General features: G+C 42.8%; 3 protein-coding genes across 8 annotated transcripts in view; all 3 read left to right on the top strand.

Annotated features, from left to right (window-relative positions):
• The window catches only part of LOC100464540 (signal-regulatory protein beta-1), a 49,860-nt gene extending 44,725 nt beyond the window's left edge, over positions 1 to 5,135 (top strand). For 3 of the 6 annotated variants that reach the window (XM_034640214.1, XM_011218020.3, XM_011218018.3), the window contains 2 exons: positions 1,343 to 1,450; positions 1,982 to 5,135. In XM_034640214.1, coding sequence (XP_034496105.1) covers positions 1,343 to 1,440 — 98 coding nt within the window. In that variant the 3' untranslated portion in view covers positions 1,441 to 1,450; positions 1,982 to 5,135. The remainder of the gene's footprint in view (positions 1 to 1,342; positions 1,451 to 1,981) is intronic. The other 3 variants (XM_019793828.2, XM_019793827.2, XM_011218019.3) reach the window with 3 other exon arrangements.
• Positions 5,136 to 5,271: 136 nt separating this feature from the next.
• On the top strand, positions 5,272 to 12,228 carry LOC105235021 (signal-regulatory protein beta-1). Its single transcript, XM_011218021.3, has 3 exons — positions 5,272 to 7,150; positions 7,651 to 7,808; positions 11,121 to 12,228. The coding sequence occupies exons 2-3, from the start codon at positions 7,736 to 7,738 to the stop codon at positions 11,594 to 11,596; spliced, it is 549 nt and encodes a 182-aa protein (XP_011216323.1). The 5' UTR covers positions 5,272 to 7,150; positions 7,651 to 7,735; the 3' UTR covers positions 11,597 to 12,228.
• Positions 12,229 to 13,333: 1,105 nt separating this feature from the next.
• Positions 13,334 to 14,512, top strand: SIRPD (signal regulatory protein delta; the record flags this gene model as incomplete). Its single annotated transcript, XM_034640216.1, has 2 exons — positions 13,334 to 13,700; positions 14,095 to 14,512. Coding segments are annotated over 2 exons (471 nt in total), but the record flags the coding sequence as incomplete, so codon positions are not given.
• Positions 14,513 to 23,647: the final 9,135 nt, after the last annotated feature.

The raw sequence follows: 23,647 nt of genomic DNA, 5'->3' as shown, positions 1-23,647 counted from the left end.
TATATTAAAGATATTGAAAACAGGGGCGCCTGGGTGGCACAGCGGTTAAGCGTCAGCCTTCGGCTCAGGGCGTGATCCCGGCGTTATGGGATCGAGCCCCACATCAGGCTCCTCTGCTATGAGCCTGCTTCTTCCTCTCCCACTCCCCCTGCTTGTGTTCCCTCTCTCACTGGCTGTCTCTATCTCTGTCGAATAAATAAATAAAATCTTTAATAAAAAAAAAAGATATTGAAAACAATGCAGTATAGCAAGACTCAGCCTCAGACAGAGAGCTGGCATGCTGGATGCTCTTTTGAGTGTATTAAATGCAGCAGAGGGGATAAGCCTCTGTATCCCCCACTTCCTCCAGCCCTCTGCTGCAGGCTGCCTTCTAGAAGTAGGTGCAAACATGGGCAATACAGCTCTTTCAACTGAGAAAAAGTCCAGAGGGCCACCCATCAGAGACTCACCATCCTCTAATATGCCAGGGGCAAATATGGTGAGCTCTCTGCTCCTTACTTTAAATTATTCCATATATGTCAAAAATTATTTCAATTTCTTTACATAAATATAAAAATAAAAATGAGTCATTGTGAAAAGGCAAAAATTCTGAAGCTATGCTTCCAGATCCAACCTCTATGCCCAACAGAAAGATGTCAGCTGATATAGGCAATGGGGTCCAGGTGGGCCGGATGGTATGTACAGCCCCTTCCAAGCATTAGACCCCATTTCCTTGACTCCCCAGGGTGTTGTCGAGCAACCAGGTCTCCTGAAATCAGGACAACCTGAGGCTCCCTGAGGATCTGAGAATCTCATAGAGTCTTTGGGCCTGTGCGCGGAGCTAAGTAAGGCAGTCTTGCACCTCATTCACCAGGACATCTGTCCTCACACCACTCATGGACAGGATGACATTCATTCCTACGACCCTGAGAGTTTGGATTTGTCCTGGTCCAGAGACAAGGTCTCAGAGTCATCCTTCAGGACAGCACTAAGGGATTTCCCTGGGTCTGAAACACCTCATCTTTTGACCCTCTGTAAACTCTGAGCCTCTTCCCTCATCAGAAAGAGGATATATGACCTGTCCCATTGGATGTGAGGACCAATTCAGTAAACCAAACTTACACATTATTGAGTGCTCATTCGCCCCACCTCTTCCCTCAAAAGGACACCTGGCAGTAAGAAAGGGGTGAGTGAGATGAACTTCTTACCCCAAATTCTGCCTTGAGCCTGATCACAGGGGAGGATATTGATGACCTCCAGAGCATTAATAAGCTTGAGTCACCTTGGATGGAGTAAATCGAGGCCCCTGGGAATAGAACCTAGATGCCCCCTCTGATGGTGCCTCCTATCCCTTCATTTCCAGACCCAGAGCTGTCTACTCTACTCCTGGTGGCTGTCACCCTGGGCCCAAAGCTGCTGCTGCTCATCGCTGTCTCTGCCATCTATGCCCACAGGAAGTGAGCGCCTGACTGTAAGTTGTGGGAAAGGGATGGCATGCAAAGTTCAGTCCCAGAAGGAGCCATGTCAGGAAGATGGGCAGCCCACAGATCACAAAGGGTCAGCACCCACCTGGAGTAAAGAGCAGGTGACACACCTATCTCCACACCCTCAGGAATCTCAGGATCCCTCTGAGAAGTTCCCAACTCCCAAGAAGTATGTGGGGGGCTGTAGAAAGTGGGTAGAGTCAAAGGCTGTCAAGGGATGTGCACAGAGTCCTAGGGTTTCTGGGAAGGAAGTGGGTAGAGGGGCTGAATGAGAGGCAGCTGGGTGAGAGGAACCGTTGGAGACCATCTCTAAATTACTTGAGCACTGGGGCTCATTCGGGCACAAGGAGTCCACATCTAGGAGAATGCTGACAGGTGCTAGATGGCTGCTCTGAGGACAGCTCCTGCCTGACCCTCTGTGGGACAGACAGAGGGAATGTGGAAGGGGCATCAGGATCTAGGGAGGAAGGCTGAGGTGGCAGAGTCCTATGTCAGGGCTGCCGGTCCTCTCATAACAGATATCCCAGGAAGAAAATAACATGGAGGACATAGAAGACACGTGGGAACATTTCTGGAATGATGAGCAGACAATTAACTGTGAACATGGGTCCCACAGCACCTTCCTTCCTCCCTTGCTACAATCCACCCTCAGACTCTGCTGCCTGCTTCCTTCCCTGAGGGACCCAGCCGAAGAGAAGGAACAACTAGAAGTATCCACAACTCTACCCCAAATGCCTTGCTTCCCCCAGAGACCCACCTGCCCACCGTTCCTGTTGCTCCTTCTCAGGGTCCTTGATGCCCCCAGAGCTGGGTCTTCATACATGGTCCTCAGAAGAGGCCATGGGAACTTGCTCCAGGGACTGATGCGCGGATATCTGCCTGGAATGTGAGAAACAAGTCACATCTACACATCCCAGGTATCTTTCATTCGTCTCCTGGGGACCATGGCCATGAACTACACACTCATGTCCATGCCCTCAGGAGTCATTCCTGCCAAGCCCCAGCCTCCCCAGCCTTGGTGAGACTCTCCATTGGGTCTTAAATATGAATGAATCCCATCCTGGTTTGTAGAAGAGAAATGACTCTCCTTTCTTTTTGCCTACATGTCCTACTCCTCAATCCCAGAGACAAGATTCCCTCCTCCCTGTGATGGGAACACTAGCTCTTCCATCACCTTCATCCTTCCCAACCCCAAAGCTCATGTACTCAAGGTGGCAGTCCAGAAGCCTGGAGCCAGCCTTGATTTTCTTACTTTATATCCCACGTTCAATTCTGCCTTCAGAATGCTGTGTCCTGTGTTGGGATGGTAAATGTGCAACAGTCCACTCACAGAGAGGAGAAGACGCCTGACTTGTGGTGCTTGTGGACTTTTGTGGTGTCAATACTCCCAGAGTGACCAATTACAAACTAACTGTGTTTAACAGCTAGCTTGCAAAATTCATGCAAAGCTCTCAGGAGTGAGTGCAAGCCTCCTGCCACACCCCAGTGAGCTCCACCCAGAATCTGCACACTGCTCACTCCCAGGGATGCTCCCTGGTCTCAGCCACCAGCATCCCTTCCTGAACCATTGCTTTGACTCTAACAGGCTCTCCAGTTTCAGCCACAGTGATTCCATGAAAATGGAAGTCAAACTGTCTCTCTCCTCTCCTTCTCCCCCTATGGTCTGCATGACACTCTCTCCCTATTTCAAACTCTGCTGATGTCACTTTATCAAAGCCGTTTCCATAAACCACCCTATATAAACTATCAGCTCCTCTCTCGCACTCTGTGTTCCCACAGCTTATCACCTACTTAAATTGTTTCCGTAGAACTTGTGATTAGCTGACATGACACGTGGAGCCAGTGCTCACTTTGCACGACAGGGCAGGACAGAACAACGATGGTGCAGCTGAAACCGTGCAAAGTGATCTCAATAATCAGTGGAGAATAACGATTTTTTGGAGACCTTTAAAAACCTTTTTCAAAACACAGAAAGTCTCCATCTGTCCATTATGAATGTGTAGGGAAGTGAAAAAACAATAGAACCATTATTTATTAGGTGTTCTGTCATTTCGAATATTAGAAACACTGAAAAGGGAAGTGTTTTATTTTTTTGTAAAGACTCATCAAGAATACTTTGCACAGTGCTTGGCCTCTTCCGATTGCACTGTTGACCAAATAGAGCCAGCATCTGAATAACCGCACTCCATTCTCAACTGGGATCAGCTTCCAACATTCCATCTCTTGCACGTTCAATACAGTGAAATCCTTACAATATTAATATGAATATTTCTGTGTCACATCCTCTGGGACGTTTTCACCCCCCTTCCCCACCACCTTCTTCACTGACGTGGTCGGTTTGCCTCACTCTGCTCCTCTGGCTGCACACCCACACTCTGGGGACCAGAGTGGCCCCCTGATCTCAGACTCCAGCCTCCTCGACTGTGAGCAAGAACTTACTTTTGTTCTGAGCCACCCAGTCTGGGATATTTTGTTATAGCTGCCTGAATTGACTAAGACTGATTATAACCCCACATATAAAATAAATATCTTAGAGCCCATACTGATATTAGTACATAACTGAATAAATTAGTAAGCTGAGGAGAAGAAAAAAATGTCCTGTGCATAAAAGTCTCAAATGATTTATGTAGATATGTCACTCTCAGGAGGGGCAGCCTAAGTGCCCACTCAGGAGGGGCAGGCTGCTTGTTGTGACTCCCTTCCAAAGAGGACAGAATGGAAAGGAGGAAAAAGGAGTAACTACAGAGGGGATGCCTGACAAATCAAGTCAGCCAGGTGATCACGGGTACCCAGCAGTCATACCCCACGGCCACAGTGTGCTCCGTGATACAATGTGATGACTACAACACTTTTCCTCCGTGACCTTCCTCCCCAAACCCATCCCTCCGGTCTGCTTATGAGAAAAGCATCCAATAAATTGCAAAGAGGGACATTCCACCATAGACCTGAACAGCGCTCCTCAACACTGTCAGGCCGTCACCATCAGGGAAAGTCCAAGAAGCTCTCACAGCTGAGAGGAGCCTAAAGAGACATGATGAGAAAATGTGATGCGGTATCCTGCAGGGAATTCTGGAACAGAAAGGGACATGGGGTAAAAACTAAAGAAATCTCTTCTGGACTGAATATCTGTGTCTCTCCAACGTTCATGTGTTGAAATCTAACATCCAGTGTGATGGGATTTGGAGGTGGGGTCTTTGACAGGTAATGAGGTCTTGAGGGTGGGGTCCTCATGAAAGGGATCAATGCCCTCAGGAAAAGGGACCAGAGAGCCAGCTCACCCCATCCCCCAGGTGAGATGACAAGTGGTTGGCAGTCTGCAACTGCAGAGAGGGATCTCATCACAACCCAACTATGCTGATGCCCTGATCTCAGACTTCCACCCTCCAGGACTGTGAGAAGTAAGTTCCTGTTGTTTCAAGGCATCCAGTGTATGCTACTTTGTTATAGCGGCCCAAGCTAAGACAAAATCTAAATATATTATGGACTTTGGTTAATAATAATGCACCCAATATTGGTTCATTAGTTATCACAGACACACCACACTACTGTCAGATGCTAATAAGAGGGGAAACCGTGTGCAGCTGTATACTGGAACTCTGTACTATTGTCACAATTTCACTCTAAATGTAAAACTGTTTCAAAAATTAAGTCTATTAAAAAAATATGTCAACATCTTGTCCTCAGATGGATCTCTGCCTCTTGCATCCCGTTGGGGGACAAGGAAAGGAAATATGCTGTGGAGAGACTTCTGTGTTTTTATACCCAAGTTTTATCTGACTTCACAGCTCTGAGGTTCCTTGTCCTCCTACCTCTGTCCTCTGCTAGAGCTCACTCCAGAGCCAGGCACTCAGAGATCCCAGAAGAACCTGCTTCTCAGTCCCCCATGATACTCATCCTAAATGTTTCCAACTAGCAAAGCCCAGGTTAGACCAAGTGGGGTCAGAGAGCTCTGGATGAGGTGGGGTAGCTTTAAGACCTCAGTGGGGGATGCAGTTAATCCACGTGCTGAGCCCGAGGAATTATGGTCGAAGGGTCTTTGCAGAGGGTGGTGGAGGCTGTGATGCACCAGGCCTGAGGAGATGGCCCTCAGCTCTCAGCCCTCTTTGGGATGGCCTCAGCTGAGAGCCACCATACCCAAGGTCATGTCTGGGAAAGTGTGACATCCAGTGGCTAGTCAACATGGAGATGTAAAGGTCCAGCATCTCAACCCAGCCCAGGACAACTTTGAAGCAACATCTTAGCACCAGAGCTCCACGGGAGATCAAGTGAGGTATTCTTTGGGACTTTACTGCAGCTCAACTTCTTCTAAACAATTCTGCTCCCTTCTCCTCCTAGCCACTCTTGGATCCTAACGTACTTCCTGAAAATGACCTACTTATTAATATTCATCTCAGCTCCTGTTTCCCAGGGAACCCGATGTGGAGGGGAGAGGCTGTGGCGGGTACCAGACAAGGTGGGGATTCTTTTGTCTCTAAGGGCCAAGCAAGTCATGGAAGGGTGGATTGTTTATACTTCCACTAACCATATATCATATACCACATACCAAACACATATGCCATATATAATATACCATATACCACACACCATGTACCACAACATATGCCATATACAATATACCATATACCACATATCACATACCACATGGCACATACAATATACCATTACCAAATTCCACATGCCATACACCATATACCATATACAACATACCATATTATATACCACATACTATATGCCATAGACCATATACCATACAGCAACAGTCTTAATATACAAGAGCAATGAGAATTGTTTATACAAAAGAGGAGTTTACTCAGATCTGAATTGTAGAAGACCCTGGATAAAGTAGAAGATAGAGCTTATGGGGAGCAAAAGATTTGGGGATAGCCTATTAGGAAGTAATAGTTTTCATTCACACAAGAGATGACAATGGAGATGGAGAAATAGATTCAAGAAGTGTTTAGGAGGTAAAACTAACAGGGTCTGGTAATGTGTAGACATGAATGGACAAGTGAGGATAGAGAACATGGGCCCCTTCTTGGATTGACCAAATGGGTAGAGGATGTGCCACATACTAAAGGGGAGAAGAAAATGTCCAAGTGCAGACTATGAACTCACTTTTGACTATTTCAGCTATACAAATGAAAATTTCGTGGTCAAAGGATATATAGGTCAGCCACCAAGAAGTGGTACAGGATTAGAATCTAAACTACATCTGGTTGCAAAGCCAATGCTCTTGACCATCAAGGCACTAAAAATCCCAGGCTCTGTAGAGTTGAGAGTCTGATGGGAGGTGTGAAGTCTCCTGGAGGTGGGAGGAAATGTAGGATGCTGGACCTCGAGGAAAGATCCTGTACAGCCCTCAGCAGGGGCCATGGATGGCGTCCCAGCATGGAGTTCATCATTCCAGAACAATGTGATAGGATGGTGACATCACAAGGGGAGAGGAGTCTTCTCATCTCCTATATGCACTTTGGGCCTGCCGTGGACTCTCCTCTTGTTCTAACACCTCTCCTGGCCTTAACATCCTATTGATTCCTGAGGAGGCACAGCTCACAAGGAGGCAACAGGGAAATCACCCTAGCAGTCAGTGCCTGACTATGGACTCGTGGACGCTAAAGGGTCACCAGCTGAGTGTGGACTGAGAGTCCCAACACAACCTTTGTGCTTGGGTAGAGCCCGTTGCAGAGGTGAGAAATAAAGAAGCCAGCATGCTGGTTCCTTCTCTTTCTACGAGTGGTCCTTCTGTCCCTCTACTCCCTTCCCCCAGAGCTAACCCCAGACCTAGCACAGACAGCAGAGGGGGCCCTCACATTCCAGGTGTGTTTCTAGGTGTATTGCTTTCCCTCAGTGGGAAAAATGTTCCCCCAGCCCCACCTTCCCTGTCGCCCTAACCATCCTCTAAGACACAAACCATCACCAACTCCAAAACTCTAACCTCTTTGCCACACCATGTCTCTAAGCCTCTACATCAGCAGGGGTGCAGGTTGGTGAGACCTCAGTTGGGACGAGGTACAGGAATGAGCACAAGTCTATGATATGCCCTTAACTATGGAAAACCAATCATTTCTAGCAGCAACTTCTCAGCTTGTGGCCACCTTGCCTGTCCATTTGATAATCTCAAAGAAAAGCTGTTAAAGTCCCATGGTCTTTCCTCTCATCACAATTCCCTTCCTCTGACATCATGGAGGCAGGGAGTGTCTTCTCTCCTCAGGCCAGAGTCCTGGGCCTCTCCAGGACAACACTCAGACAGAGAAGGCTCCAGGGCCACCACGATGCCTGTCCCTGCCTCCCAACCCTGCCCACCTCTGCCATCCCTGCTGCTGACTCTGCTGCTGAGATTCACAGGTGAGTTGTGGCTCAAATACGTGTGATGAGGACTCCCCTATGCTTGTTTACTGTGTTCTCCTCACCTGTTTACCTGGAATTTCCTGGGGGAGGGTTTTCTCTATCTCATCCAGAATTTATAGAACTAGATTGGAATGGCTCCCAGTTCACAAAATTTCCCAGTGGCCAAGCCTGTTCCACACCCTTTTGTTCAGGGAATGGGCACATGTTAATAGTCACAGGGCTGAATACAGCACACATTAGAGCTCTCATCCCCCATCCCCAAGGAACAAAGAACCTGTCTTTCAAATTGATTACCACCACACAGCTGCAACTTCTCAATGAAGAAAAGCATGTTGGAGAACATGAAATTATAAAGCAAGAAAAGAATTCACAGTGCTTCCATCCTAAGATAATCACTGTTAAACATTTGCAAAGGTTTGTGTGCTCATGGAACATTAGCCAGAAGTGGTCACTGGAGGTCTCTCCGGGTCAGTGATGGAAGCTGAACCCTGCAGGGTCTCCAAGAGAGCTAAGCAGTTCTGCCTCTGCTTGCTGAAAAAGCTAAAGAAGCATGTGGAGTCTCTTTCCCAAGGCCATTGGTTCATGTTGGCAGAGGCTTTGAGTACCAAATACCACAGCAGATGGCTTGAGTGATTTAGATCAGATGCAAGAGGAACCCAAGACCTTTACCTGAGTATAAGCAAGGAGGAAGAAAGCTTGGATGTTTTAGGAAAGAGTACAATATATGAGACACACACACCCACTGAAGAATGTTAGCAAACATTTAAATGGGAATACCAAGTTCATAAACTCTCTTCCAGAAAATAGAAGAGGAGGAAACACTTCCCTACTCATTTGATGAGGCCATTATTACCTTGATAGCAAAACCAGATAGACTGTACATAAAAAAATAACTACAGACCAATATCGCTCATGAATCTAAAGGCAAGAATCCTGAGTAAAATTTGGCAAATAGAACTTTGAATGTGTAAAGTTATATACCATGACTAAGAAGGATTTATTCCAGGCATGCAAAGCTGTTTCAACATTTGAAAATCAATCACTGTAATCCATCACATCAAGTTAAAGAAGAAAAATTGCTTGATCATATCAATTGATGCAGAAAAATCATTTCTAACACCTATCCATGATGCAAACTCATGACAAACTAGAAACAGGAGGGAACTTCCTCAATTTGATGAAGAACATTTACAAAAACCCCGCAGCTATCATTATACTTAATGGTGAAAGACTTAATTTTTTTTGTAAGATAAAGACTGAGGGAGGATGTCCCTACTCACAACCCTTATTCAACATAGTACTAGAAATTGTAGGGGAGAGAGGGACAGGTAGAAAGGAATGGAAGGGAAAGGACAGAAGGGGAAAGGGAAGGGAAGGGAAGGAAGTTGAAAAGGAAGAAAAAAAAACCCTTATTTGCAGATGATGTGATTGTCTACATAGAAAATTACAAAGAATCTACTTAAAAAAAAACCTGTTGGGGTTAATAAGCATGTTCAGCAAGGATACAAGTTCAACATACAAAAATCAATTATGTTTCTATATACTAAAAACACATGTGACCATTTACATTATCACCCCCTAAAAAAAAAGAAATAGGTATAAATCTCATATTATATGTACAAGATCTATATAAAGAAAGCTAGAAAACCGATTAAAGCAATCAGTTTTAAATCAAAGAAGAATTAAACAAATAGAGATACATCCCATGTTCATGGACAGGAAGACTCAATATTGTCAGGATATCCATTCTTCCCAACTTGATCTAAGGATTGAATGCAATCCCAATCAATATAAGAGCAAACTATTTGATGGATATTGACAAACTGATTTTAAGTTCATATGGAGAAGCTGAAGATCCAGAATAGTCAACTCAATGTTGGAGAAGAACAAAGTCAGAGGAATGACACCATTCAATACAAGACTTACTAGAAAGCTACAGTAATTGAAACAGTTGCGCTTGTGAAAAAGACATACAGATCAATGCAGCAGAATAGAAAGTCCAGAAGTAGACCCACATATATACAGCCAACTGATCTTTGGGAAAGGAGCAAAATAGTCTTTTCAACAAATGTTGCTGGAGCAATTGGACATCTGGACATCCATGTGCCAAAAAAAAAAAAAAAAGGTTCTAGACACAGACCTAACAACCTTCATAAAAATGACTCAAGTGTAAAACACAAATAAAATTCCTCCAAGATATCATAGAAGAAAATCTAGATGACCTTTGATATGGAAATGACTTTTTTAAATAAATAGACCTTGTATTTTAAAGAAGTTTTAGATTTATACCAGAATGGAGCAGAAGGTGCAGAGATTTGCCATACCACTCCCTGTCCCCACACATCAGTCTCTCCCATTATCAATAACCTCCACCAGAATGGTACATTTACTAGAAATGATGAACCTACACTAGCATGTCATTAACACCCAAAGTCCATAATTCACATTATGTTTCACCCTTGGTATTGTATAGTCTATGGGTTTGGACAAATGGATAGTGATATCCACTTTTATAGTATTACACAGAGTAGTTTCACTGCCCTCAAAATCCTCTGTGCTGCTTATTTATCTCTTTCCACCCTAACCCCTGGCAATCGCTGATATATTCCCTGTCTCCGTACTTTTGCCTATTCCAGAATATCATATAGTTGGAACCATGCAGTATGCAGGCTTCTCCTTTTGATTAAGGTTCTTCCATATCTTTTCAGGACTTGCTAACTCATTTCTTGTCACACTGGATAACATTCCACTGTCTGGATGTACCACAATTTCTTTATCCATTCACCTCCTGAAGGTCATCTTGGTTGCTTTCAAGCTTGGCAATTATAACTAAAACTGCTACAAACTCTGAGGAGGAATCTGTTCCAGGCCTCTCTCCTAGGTCCTGGTAGCCTCAGACCATTCCCGGATTGTACATGGCATTCCCCCTGTGTCTTCACATCATCATCCCTCTGTGCATGACAGCTGAGCTAAGCTGTGCCTGCACTCCTGGTCCACAGGAACTATGAAATAATACGTGTTTCCTTAAACTAAGTTTGTAGTGATTTGTTAGTCAGCAAGTTCCCCTGTTTATACAGCACCTACTATTCTCCAGGCCATTCTCCTATCGTGATGCAGAAGGAAGCTACCCTCCCTCTTTCTGTACATTGGTCCCAATGGGCAACCCAGTTTGTAATTTTCATACTTTGGAGCCAGTATATGTTGCTAAAAGAGTGTGTAATGAGTCCCCACCTTGACCTAATACTAGACCCTCAGAACATCTTGGGCCAAGACAAAGAACATGAGAAATGATGCAAATTTTCTTTCCAGGAACTTCGGATGAAGACTTCCAGGTGATCCAGCCTGAAAGTTCAGTTTCAGTCAGAGCTGGAGAGATCTTGACACTGGGCTGCAATGTGTCCGCTCGCTCCCCAGCAGGGCCTGTCTTGTGGTTCAGGGAGAATGGGCAAGAACGACAATTAATTTACAACTTCAGTGGAAGCCAATTCCCCCGAGTAACCCAAGTGGAAAACTCAGAGTTCAACCAAACAGACTATTCCATCCGCATCAGTGATGTGTCGCCCAAAGATGTGGGCACCTATTACTGTGTGAAACTAACAATAGCGCACCCTGACATGGCCTATGTATCTGGTTCAGGCACTGTTGTCTCTGTGAATGGTGAATACAGTCTGACTCCATCCCCTTGGTTTGTAAAAATGAATTTTTTTAAACCTGAAACATGTACCAAACCATCATCACACACTAGATTCTGTGCCCCTTCAATCACAAACAACCCTGTAGGCTAGGAGACTGCAGGTGGCCCTACTAATTAACCATTCTGCAGTCCCGTGCCTGATATTGAATCAAGCCATGTTGACAGGCCATGCCCTTCCCTGACAGCCAACTCCACCAAACCAGTGACACATGGAAGGGAAACTCTCACATAACAAGACACCAGGTAAACAGAATGCAACTACAAATGTGTACTTCATGAACTAAAAAGTGAGAAAACTGATACCTAAATGGCCAGCTGACTTTTCTAAGGTCTGGGGGACAATCCTGGGATGAGAGCTATCCATTGAGTATCTTCTAATCTATTCTGAGACCCAATTTCCATTCACTGACCCTTGTAGCCACATCTTATCTTCCAAATTCGGGATGAAATCTTAACACAGGGTACAGTTTGCCCCCTAAGCCCAATACCTCCTGAGCCAAAGCAAAGGGATCCACAAGCAGGCAGAATCTCTACAAGCCTGAACAAATTCACTCACCCATTTTTAACTGGAATGTGATTGGGGCCTGGTGGCAGGTCTCTGAGGGGCCAACACAGTGTAGTCAGGGACCCCATTCCCCATACACGAAGTCAATGAATGGGCATGGTCTCCTCCTATGGCTTCTGGGGAACCAGGAGACCAGAAGGATGGGGCTTGGGTATCACCCATCTCCACATCTTGTTTGGAAAAGCTGTTCTGGAGGGGTTGAGTCACTCTCCTGGCACTTGATCTTTCCCTGGTCTACACTAGTCTACCATCAGCTCTGCTGTTCTCTTCTCTGACGACAACCAGTGTTTCCTACTTCTTGCCACTCTCTGAATTAATGACATTAAATACAGTGAGATTGGTGTGTCCATCTGTTCTGCTGGGAAAACTAGTCTTCCTCAGTAGTGTTCTCTTTAAGGTTAGCCACATCCCATGATACCCAACTGGCCATGGAAAATTTACATATTTCCCTCAAACTAAAAAGTGTGAGTGTAGGCTGCTTACCCGCCATTCTCTCCCAGCCTCACCAGCCAAGAGTTCCCTTGTCTCTCTAACCCACACCTTTGCCAACCTAGAAGGGGAGAGATGACCAGGACCTGACTAATATGGGGTAGCGATGTTGGTGGTAGTGGGTGCTAGGGGTCAGTTTGGGGCCCTCCAAAATTGACAAGGTCTCTTGAGGTTCTACTCTCTTCTCTTGAGAAGAGGAAACTGTCTCTCGCTTCCCCCTTGACAGATAAGCAGAGGAACCATGCTCTGCCTGCACGACCACACTTGTCCTAAATGGCTCCCGATTCCTCAGGTTTGCTATCTCTTGACTTACCCTTTCTCCACACCTCTCAGCACTAGCACCTCCACAAATTCAGTGGCTGCTCGCCCTTCAGAAGAGAGATGACGGTGAATCCCAAACTCCCTATAGGTATGAGGACACTTGGACCCACCTCTAAATGTACTGAGTGATTTTTGGCATTTAGATGGCAGAGGGACTCGTCTCTCTCCATGAACACTAGCAATTCACAACCCCAGTCCTCTCTCTCCCTGTCCTCCTCGTTTCTTGGTTAGGGGTTGAGACATGGCACTGGGGAGGTGATACACCTGCTCCCCTGTGCGGACTCCTCTCTGTCGGTCAGGTCAGGAGCTTTCACCACCTGCAGAGGCCTCTCTGAACTCGGTGTGTGTGTGCTCGCACACGTCATTAAAAGAAGTCATGGATGAGGCCCACCCACGATCTGGATCCAAGTCCTTCCATCCTGCCTGGGCTACAGCATGGGGAATGGGAAATGATTTTGCATTTCTTTGCAGGATCCACACGAGATATTCCAGGTGCAACAGGCTGAGATGACGCAGACTGCATCAGTTGGAGAGACAATCACCTTGAGTTGCAGTGTACCAGACTCCTTCCCAAAAGGACCCGTCTTATGGTTCAAGGGCAATGGGCCAAACCGGGAATTAATCTACAATTTCAAAGAAGGTTTCTTCCCCAGAGTAAAAGAAATTGGACACACCACCAAACCTGGCAACACAGACTTTTCCATCCGCATCAGTGAAATCTCTCTTGCAGATGCCGGCACCTACTACTGCGTGAAGTTCAAGGAGGGGAAACCTAACATGGAGTTCCAGTCAGGTCCAGGCACCGAGGTGTTTGTGACTAGTGAGTTTGTCTCCTCCACCCCCTATTAATGGGCTATCATCTCAGTTAACCAATTCTCTATTCATGAATTACTAGATTACGCTAAATATTATTGAAGGTGCGTTATACATTTGATCCGTCATTCTCTCAGCAACCTGTGAGTTAAGTATTTTACAGGAGAAGAAACAGACTCAGAAAGGTCAATTGAATGATGAGGGATATTTTGATGGACATCCCAATAATCAATAACCCACCCCAATAGCTAGACTAAACCGATGAAGGTAATTTCATGACTCCCTACTAGTGGTTAACCCAAATATGAGACAGGCTTAAGGCAATTTGGGTCCATAAGTGAAAAGGACACACTTGCAGAGAAATCTGGGAAACTAATGTGATTCTCTCTCCTGTTGGCTAGGGACAAGCAATCAGTTTGCCCCAGGTGCTCCAGACAGACGTCTTATGACCATGAGGGGAACGAGGTTGAGGAAAAATCTGCTCCAGAGAAGCGCAAAGATGTAAAGAATGTGGGCTGACAACATTGCACGGTCATATTGTTTCTGGTTCCAACCCCACTTCTGGACCTCCAACAAGGGGAGAGAAAACATCTCCTTGTTAAGCCAGTTTGCTTAAAGTCAGCACTGTCCTAAGGGATGCCAGGCGATAAAGTTCCCACATCCACAGAGCACTGAAGTACGATTTCAAACCATTTTTTTCTGTTCCTAAAGCCTTACTTATTTTATTTTTCTGTTTTGTTATAGCCCCTGAACGCTGAGCAATACCCAGCTTGAGAAATGATTAAATTGGTGATACTACAATACTACTATTTGTTGGGCATGTACTTTTCCCATATTATTGTATTTACCTGCATAGCACCTTGAGTATAAGAATGATCATCCTTCTTGTATGAATGAAGAAACAGAGGCTCAAGGGAATTCAGGGGTACAGATAGCAGGAGAAAGAGGTGAAGTTGGTCTGGGCTCTCTCCAGCACACTCTACATATTAGTGAAGAACCCTTCCTCACAAGGGATCTTAGTTTAACGTGGTCCTGTAACTGAGGTTCTAGGTTCCTCACAGCATCCAATGCAGAGCTTTAGGACTAAGGACTCAGTGCCACCAAGACTCTTATGCTTTGAAATTCTCTCATCTCTATTCATCTCTGTCTGGCTTTTGCTGCACAGAGGCCTTATCCATGTATGGAAGAGATAAGTATAGAAAATGTTGACGTTCATTACCTCATCTTAGCAGCCAGGATGGAAAGAGAGTTTCTTACTCCCAGCCACCACAAATGAATCCCAGGGAGTCATTTGAAATCGCCTTTCCTATGCCTTTCACTTACTCATTATTACTAAAGAGAGGAAGTGCTAGGTAGGGAATCCACCAACCCAATGATATAAATGTTCAACAGACTGAACACAACATCATGTCCACACCCCAAGGTCCAGCCCTTCATGTAACATATGAGGAAGTTGAGACCCAGAGATTGGGCTTGTCTAAAGTTACACAGGGAATGGAGAATAGAACTCAGATCTCTTACTCCCATAATCCTTGGGTTTATGGCTTTGTCTTCTTTTTTTTTTTTTAAGATTTTATTCATTTATTCGACAGAGATAGAGACAGCCAGCGAGAGAGGGAACACAAGCAGGGGAGTGGGAGAGGAAGAAGCAGGCTCATAGCAGAGGAGCCTGATGTGGGGCTCGATCCCATAACGCCGGGATCACGCCCTGAGCCGAAGGCAGACGCCCAACCGCTGTGCCACCCAGGCGCCCCTGTCTTCTTCTTAATAAGAAGACTCTAGGTAGAGTAAGAGGTGTGGATGTGCATGAAGACGATTTAGAGGAAAAGTATTGTAAGTTCAATCTCCCTGTTAAAAGCCAAAGAGTAGAAATGTATTAAATTCATGCCATTTCTACATGATAAATAAAGGGCATATATACATACAGTTTTAAATACTGAGCTAAGTATGTTTGCTATGTTTGCTGTAACGAATTGTCACAAACTTCGGGGTTTAAAACAGGAATAGTCCTGTGCAGATGGTATGACAGTGTGAGAAGCTCCATGCATCCACTCCCAGATACGGTGAAAATTATTATTTTTAAATCATTTCAGGTAGTGACATCAGTAAAATGACAGACTAAGAAGTTCCCAGCCCTTTTCCCATGGAGACAACCAAATAACAAACTATGGACCAGAATACCTTTGTAAGAATGCTAGAAACCACAGGAGAAGCAGCAGCACCCAGGCCAATGGAAAACCAGGAAGGGATTCCAGTGAAAACTGTAGGAAAGTTTGCAGAGTTTTGTACACTCATACGTCACCCCCAACCTGGTGTACTGGCACAATTAGGAGGAAACCTCCCATACCTGCTCCACCCTGAAGATGGAAACAGAGAAGACCATGCATTAAACAATCTGGGTTTTCTGGGGGCTGCCTGAGGAGATGGTTTCTTTTCTTTCTTTCTTTTTTTTTAAACGTTATGTTAGTCACCATACAGTACGTCATTAGTTTCTGAGTGCCAGTAGGAACAGCAGAGCAGTTTAGAAGTAGAACATAAGGGATGGCAGGGAGGTCATTAGGAGAAGGAAGGGAAAAATGAAAGGGGAGAGGAGGAGAGGAACCATGAGAGACTATGGACTCCAGGAAACAAACTGAGGGTTTTAGAGGGGAGCGGGGTGGGAGGATGGGCTAGTCCAGTGATGGGTATTAAAGAGGGCACATATTGCATGGAGCACTGAGTGGTATATGCAAACAGTGAATCATGGTACAGTACATCTAAAGCTAACGATGTACTGTATGGTGACTAACCTATTAAAAAAAAAAGAGAGAGGTGCTGAAAACAGAGACCACCAAAGTGGCTCAGAGCTACAGACATTATGCAGTTCCACAAGACGACACCAGGGGGAATAAGAGCTAGCGATCTCCTCAGAAGAAAAAGCAAGCTGCTTAGGGAATTTGAGACAGCTAAAAAAACACACACACATTGAACATTATTTCAAAAACTAATGATGTACTATACCTTGGCTAACTGAATTTAAATTAAAAAAATTAAAACACACAAAGACAGTATCTTCAACAAATGGTGTTGGGAAAACTGGACAGCAACATGCAGAAGAACGAAACTGGACCACTTTCTTACACCATACACAAAAAATAAATTCAAAATGGATGAAAGACCTAAATGTAAGTCAGGAAGCCATCAAAATCCCAGGGGAGAAAACAGGCAGCAACCTCTTTGACCTCAGCTGCAGCAACTTCTTACTAGACATGTCTCTGGAGGCAAGGAAAATGAAAGCAAAAATGAATTATTGGGACCTTATTAAGATAAAAGGCTTCTGCACAGTGAAGGAAACAATCAACAAAACTAAAAAGCAACCAACAGAATGGGAGAAGATATTTGCAAAAGACATCGGATAAAGGACTAGTATCCAGAATCTATTAAGAACTCATCAAAATCAATACCTAAAAAACAAATAATCCAGTTAAGAAATGGGCAGAAGACATGAATAGACATTTCTCCAAAAAAGACATACAAATGGCCAAGAGATACATGAAAAAAATGCTCAACATCATTCATTATCAGAGAAATACAAATCGAAACCACAATGAGATACCACCTCACACCAGTCAGAATGGCTAAAATTAACTCAGGAAACAACATGTTGGTGAGGATGCAGAGAAAGGGGAAACCTTTTGAACTGTTGATGGGAATGCAAACTGGTGCAGCCACTCTGGAAAACAGAATGGAGGTTCCTCAAGACGTAAAAATAGAGCTACCCTGTGATCCAGCAGTTGCACTCCTAGGTATTCATCCAATAGATCGAAAATGCTGATTCGAAGGGGCAGATGCACCCCAATGTTTATAGCAGCATTATCAACAATGGCCGAATTATGGAAAAAACTCAAAAGTCCATTGGCTAATGCATGGATAAAGAAGATGTGATATATACATATATATTTTTTAAAATATTATTCAGCCATCAAAAAGAATGATATCTTGTCATTGGCAACAACGTGGATGGAACTAGAAGGTGTTATGATAAGCGAAAAAAGTCAGTCAGAGAAAGACAAGTATCATATGATTTCACTCATATGTGGAATTTGAGAAACAAAACAGATGAACACAGGGGAAGGGAAAATAAAATAAGATAAAAACAGAGAGGGAGGCAAACCATAAGAGACTCTTAACTATGGAGCACAAACTGAGCGTTGCTGGAGGGGAGATGGGTGGGAGGACGGGCTAAAATGGACGATGGGTATTAAGGAGGGCACATGTTGGGAGGAGCAGGGGCTGTTATAAATAAGTGATGAATCACTAAATTCTACTTCTAAAACCAATACTAGACTACACGTTAACTAACTTGAATTTTAGGAAACAGTCAAAACTAAAAGGCAACCCATGGAATGGGAGAAGATATTTGCAAATGACATAACAGATAAAAAGGGCTGGTATCTAAGATCTATAAAGAAATTCCCATACTCAACACCCAAAAAAATTATAATCCAGTCAGGAAATGGGCAGAAGACACGAACAGACACTTCTCCAAGGAAGACATACAAATGGCTAATAGACACATGAAAAAATACTCCACATTACTAGCCATCAGGGATATACAAATCAAAACCACGTTGAGATACCACCTCACACCAGTCAGAATGGCTAAAATTAGCAAGATGGGGAACAACAAATGTTGCCAAGGATGTGGAAAAAGGGGAACCCTCTTACACTGTTGGTAGGAACGTAAGCTGGTACAGCCACTCTGGAAAACAGTATGGAGGTTCCTCAAAAAGTTAAAAATAGAGCTACCTTATTGGGGCGCCTGGGTGGCACAGCAGTTAAGCGTCTGCCTTTGGCTCAGGGTGTGATCCCGGCGTTGTGGGATCAAGCCCCACATCAGGCTCCTCCGCTGTGGGCCTGCTTCTTCCTCTCCCACTCCCCCTGCTTGTGTTCCCTCTCTCGCTGGCTGTCTCTATCTCTGTCGAATAAATAAATAAAATCTTTAAAAAAAATAGAGCTACCTTATGAACCAGCAATTGCACTACTAGGTATTCACCCCAAAGATACAGATGTAGTGAAAAGAAGGGACACATCCACCCCAATGTTCAGAGCAGCAATGTCCACAATAGCCAAGCTGTGGAAGGAGCTGAGATGTCCTTCAACAGATGAATGGATAAATATGTGGTCCATATATACAATGGAATATTACTCAGCCATGAGAAAGGATGAATACCTACCATTTGCAGTGATATGGATGGAACTGGAGGGGATTATGCTAAGTGAACTAAGTCAAGCAGAGAAAGACAATTATCATATGGTTTCACTTATATGTGGAATATAAGGAATAGCACAGAGGACCATAAGGGAAGGGGTGGAAAACTGAATGGGAAGAAATCAGAGAGGGAGACAAACCATGAGATACTCTGGACTCAGGAAAAAACTGAGGGTTGTAGAAGGGGGGGTAGGGGGATGGGGTAACAGTGTGATGGGTATTAAGGAGGACATGTGATGTGATAAGAACTGTGTTACATGCAACTAATGAATCACTGAACACTACATCAAAAACTAATGATGTGCTGTATGTTGGTTAATTTGGCTTAAATATATATATAAATAAATTTTAAAAAATTGATTTTTAGAAGATTATAGCATTAGGATAGAACACATAAGCTCCATCAGAAAGGATGATCACATAACATTTGCATCAACATGGATGGAACTGGAGGAGATTTGCTAAGTGAAATAGGTCAAGCAGAGGAAGATAATTTTCATATGGTTTCACTTATTTGTGGAAATAAGGAATAGCAGGGAGATCATCAGGAGAAGGAAGGGAAAAATGAAGGGGGGATAACCGAGGAGGAGATGAACCATGAGAGATTATGGAGTCCAGGAAATAAACTGAGGGTTTTAGAGAGGAGGAAGGTGGGGGGTGGGCTAGCCCGGTGAAGGGTATTATAAAGGGCACATATTGCATGGAGCACTGGGTGTTACGCGCAAACAATGAATCATGGAACACTACATCAAAAGCTAACATATAATAATAAAAAAAACATAAGCTCCTACCCCATACATCTTCATGGATAGTTACATTACATTTTTTAAAAATTCTATAAAACACACACCCAGAGAAGTCACATCTCCAGAAAAGGCTTGAAAGGTCCCAGAACTGTTAGCCAGGCTGACTGAGGAAGGCGTTCCCCTGCACTAAGCCAGTTCATTAAAAGGTAGTTATCTTAGTCCATTCAGGCTGCTATAACAAAAACACAAACTGAGTAGCTTATAAATAATAGAAGCTTATTTCTCATAGTTTTAGAGTCTGGAAGTTCAAGATCATGGCACCAGCATGATTAAGTGAAGGCTCTCTTCTGGATCACAAATTTCTCATTTTATCTTCACATGGCAAAAGGGTCTGCAGAGCTCTCTGGGTCTCTTTTATAAGGCATTAATCTCATTCATAAGGGATCTACTCTCATGACCTAAGTACATCCTAAAGTCTCCACCTACTAACACCATCACCTTCGGGGAATTCAACAAATGAATCTGGGGTAGGATGCAAACATGGTTTTTTCCAAATGCCCAAATCTAACAAAACAAAACAAAAAAGAAAAAAAAGGAATCAGAAAAACATGGCTCAATGAAATGAAAAATATAAAACTCCAGAAGTCAACCCTAAAGAAACTCAGATCACTGTACTTCCTGCCAAATAATTCAAAACAACTATATTAAAGCTACTCAAAGTACTAAAAGAGAACACGGATAGCTACAAAATGAAATCAGGGAAACAACACATGAACAAAATGAGACTATCAACAAAAAGAAACTGTAATAAAGAACCTAATGGAAATTCTGGAGCTGAAAAATACAATAGTGGATTTAATATTTATGAGAGGGGTTAAACAGCAGACTTGATCAGGTAGGAGAAAAAAAAACAGAGAACTTGAACACGATTCATTTGAAATTACTGAGTCAGAGGAGCAAAAAGAAAAAAGAATAAGGAAATGAAGACAACCTAAGGGACTTATAAGGCACCATCAAACAGACCAATATACATATTATGGGGATCCCAGAAGAAGAGAGAAAGAGCAGAGAACTTACTTGGGAAAAAAATTTTTTTTCAAATCTGAGGAAAGAAATGGATATACAAAGTCAAATAATTCCAACCAGGATAAATTCAAAAATACCCACATGGAAACACATTATAACTAAACAATTGAAAGGCAAAGACAAAGAGAGGAACTTGAAAGCATCGAGAGAAAAAACAACTCATTACATACAAGGAAGCTTCTATAAGATTATTAGTGAATTTCTTGGCCAAATCCATGCAGCCCGGAAGGCACTGGAATGATATAGTCAAATTGGCAAAAGAAAAACTGTCAAACAAGAATAATCTATCCGACAAAATTGTCCCTCAAAATTGAAAGAGAAATTAAGACTTTCCCAGTTAAACCAAAGTAGAAAGAGTTCATTACCACTACAGCTGCCCTACAAGAATACTAAAGGGTATCCTTCAAGTTTAAATGAAAGTATACTGGACAGAAAAATTAAGCTGTACAAAAAATGTAAAGTTTTCCAGTAAAGGGAAATACATGCACAAATATAGTAACCTGTATTGTTGTAATTTTGGTGCATAAGTGCACTTTTAATTCTTGTAATTTATGACATCAATAACAAAGTTGGGGTGGTGGAGATGTAAGTAGTGGCATTTCTGTATGCAACTGCAATTAAGTTGTTATCAGTTTTAAATGGACTGTTATAACTTTAAGGTATTTTTACAATGGTAACCACAAAGAAAAAATCTATAAATACAGACAAAGCAACATGAGAAAAGAATCAAAACATGCCACTACAAAAAAAATCAATGAAAAGCAAAAGAAGGCAGTAAGAGAGGAAAGAAAGAGTAAAGCAGGTACAAGACATACAGGAAACAATTAATAAAATATCTACAGTAAGTCCTTCCCCATTAGTAATCACTGTGAATGTAAATGGATTAAGTTCCCCCAATAAAAAGATACAGATTGGCTAAACTGATTTAAAAAGGGGGTGTCTAGGTGGCTCAGTTGCCTTACTGAGTTGAGTGTCTGACTCTTGATCTCAGCTCAGGTCTTGATATCAGGATTTTGTGTTCAAGCCCTGCACTAGGGAGCCTACTTTAAAAAAAAAAAGTAAAAGAAAAGGGAGAATCCAACTATATGCTATTTATGAGATACTCGCTATACATCTAAGAACATCCATAGGCTGAAAGTGAAAGAAGGGGAAAACGATGTTCCATGTAAATGGTAACCAAAAGAGAGCAGTTGTGGCTATTCTAATATCAGATAGAATGGACTTTAAATAAAAACCTGATACAACTGACAAAAAGGACATTACATAATAATAAAAGGGTTGATTCAACCAAAACTATATAAAAATATTTATGCACCACACATCAGATCTTTAAATTTTTGAAGCAAATATTGGCAGAATTGAATGGAGAAATAGACAGAAACACAATAATAGAAGGAGATTTCAATACCCCACTTTCAATAATGGATGAACAATCAGAAGATTAACGAGGAAATAGAGGAATTGAATAATACTACAGACCAACTGAACTTAACAGACATATACAGAACATTCCACCCAACAACAACAGAATATACATTCTTCTCAAGTGCACGTGGAACATTCTCCAAGACAGACCATATATTAGGCCACAGAATAAGTCTTAACAAATTTTAAAAGATGGAAATTATAGAAATTATATTTTCTGATTACAGTGGAATGTAGTTAGAAATCAATACAAGAAAAACAGGAAAATAAAAAATATGTAGAAATCAAACAACACAATCTTAAACAACCAAGGGCCAAAGAAGAAATCACAAGGTAAATTAGAAAATGACTTAAGACAAATAAAAACAGGGGCACCTGGGTGGCTCAGTTGGTTGAACCATCAACTCAGTTGCCACAACTGACTTTGGCTCAGGTCATGATCTCAGTTGCTTCAGCATCTGACTTTGGTTCAGGTCCTGATCTCAGGGTCTTGGGATTGAGTCCTACATCAGGCTCCCTGCCCAGCAGGGAGTCTGCTTGAGGATTCTCTCTCCCTCTCCTCTGCCCCCTCCCTCCACTCATGCTCATTCTCTCTCTCGTAAATAAATAAATAAATAAATAAATAAATAAATAAAACAAATAAAAACAAAAACACAACATATCAAAACATAGGGGATACAGTGAAAGCAGTGCTAAAAGGGAAGTTTATGGTGGTAAATGTGTACATCAAAAAAAGAAGAAAGATCTCAAATCAAAAGCCTAACTTTTCACCTCAGAGAATTAGAAAAACAAAAATATATACAATGGAATATTACTCAGCTATCAAAAAGAACGATTTCTCAACATTTGCTGCAACATGGACGGCATTGGAGAAGATAATGCTAAGTGAAATAAGTCAAGCAGAGAAAGACAATTATCCTATGGTTTCTCTCATCTATGGAACATAAGAACTAGGATGATCGGTAGGAGAAGAAAGGAGAAAGGGGGGTAATCATAAGGGGGAATGAACCATGAGAGACTATGGACTCAGAAACAAACTGAGGGCTTCAGAGGGGAGGGGGTGGGGGAATGGGATAGACTGGTGATGGGTAGTAAGGAGGGCACGTATTGCATGGTGCACTGGGTGTTACATGCAACTAACGAATCATTGAACTTTACATAAAAAAATTTTTTTTAAATAAATAAATTTTAAAAAAAAGTTTCTTTCAAAGCCAAATCTCAGACCTTGCAATCTACTTTCTAGGAATNGAAAATTCAAAGATTAGAGCAGAGGTAAACAAAATAGAGAATTAAAAAAATCCAATGAAACTAAGAGTTGGTTTCTTTTTAAAGACCAACAAAACTGACAAACCTTTTGCTAGTTTAAAAAAAAAAAGACTCAACTATAATTACAACTGTAAGAGGAGACAATGCAACTGATTCCACAGAAATAAAAAGGATTGTAAG

The sequence above is a fragment of the Ailuropoda melanoleuca genome, chromosome 13, assembly GCF_002007445.2.
Source record: "Ailuropoda melanoleuca isolate Jingjing chromosome 13, ASM200744v2, whole genome shotgun sequence".
Taxonomy (NCBI): domain Eukaryota; kingdom Metazoa; phylum Chordata; class Mammalia; order Carnivora; family Ursidae; genus Ailuropoda; species Ailuropoda melanoleuca.
Note: the sequence above shows the minus strand (reverse complement) of the source record. Positions and strands in the feature narration are given on the sequence as shown.

Bases quoted from the DNA above. Each gene is read 5' to 3' on its own strand.
- LOC105235021 (XM_011218021.3), top strand. From the start codon at position 7,736: ATGCCTGTCCCTGCCTCCCAACCCTGCCCACCTCTGCCATCCCTGCTG. The intron at 7,809-11,120 runs GTGAGTTGTGGC...TTTTCTTTCCAG, and splicing joins TCTGCTGCTGAGATTCACAG to GAACTTCGGATGAAGACTTC.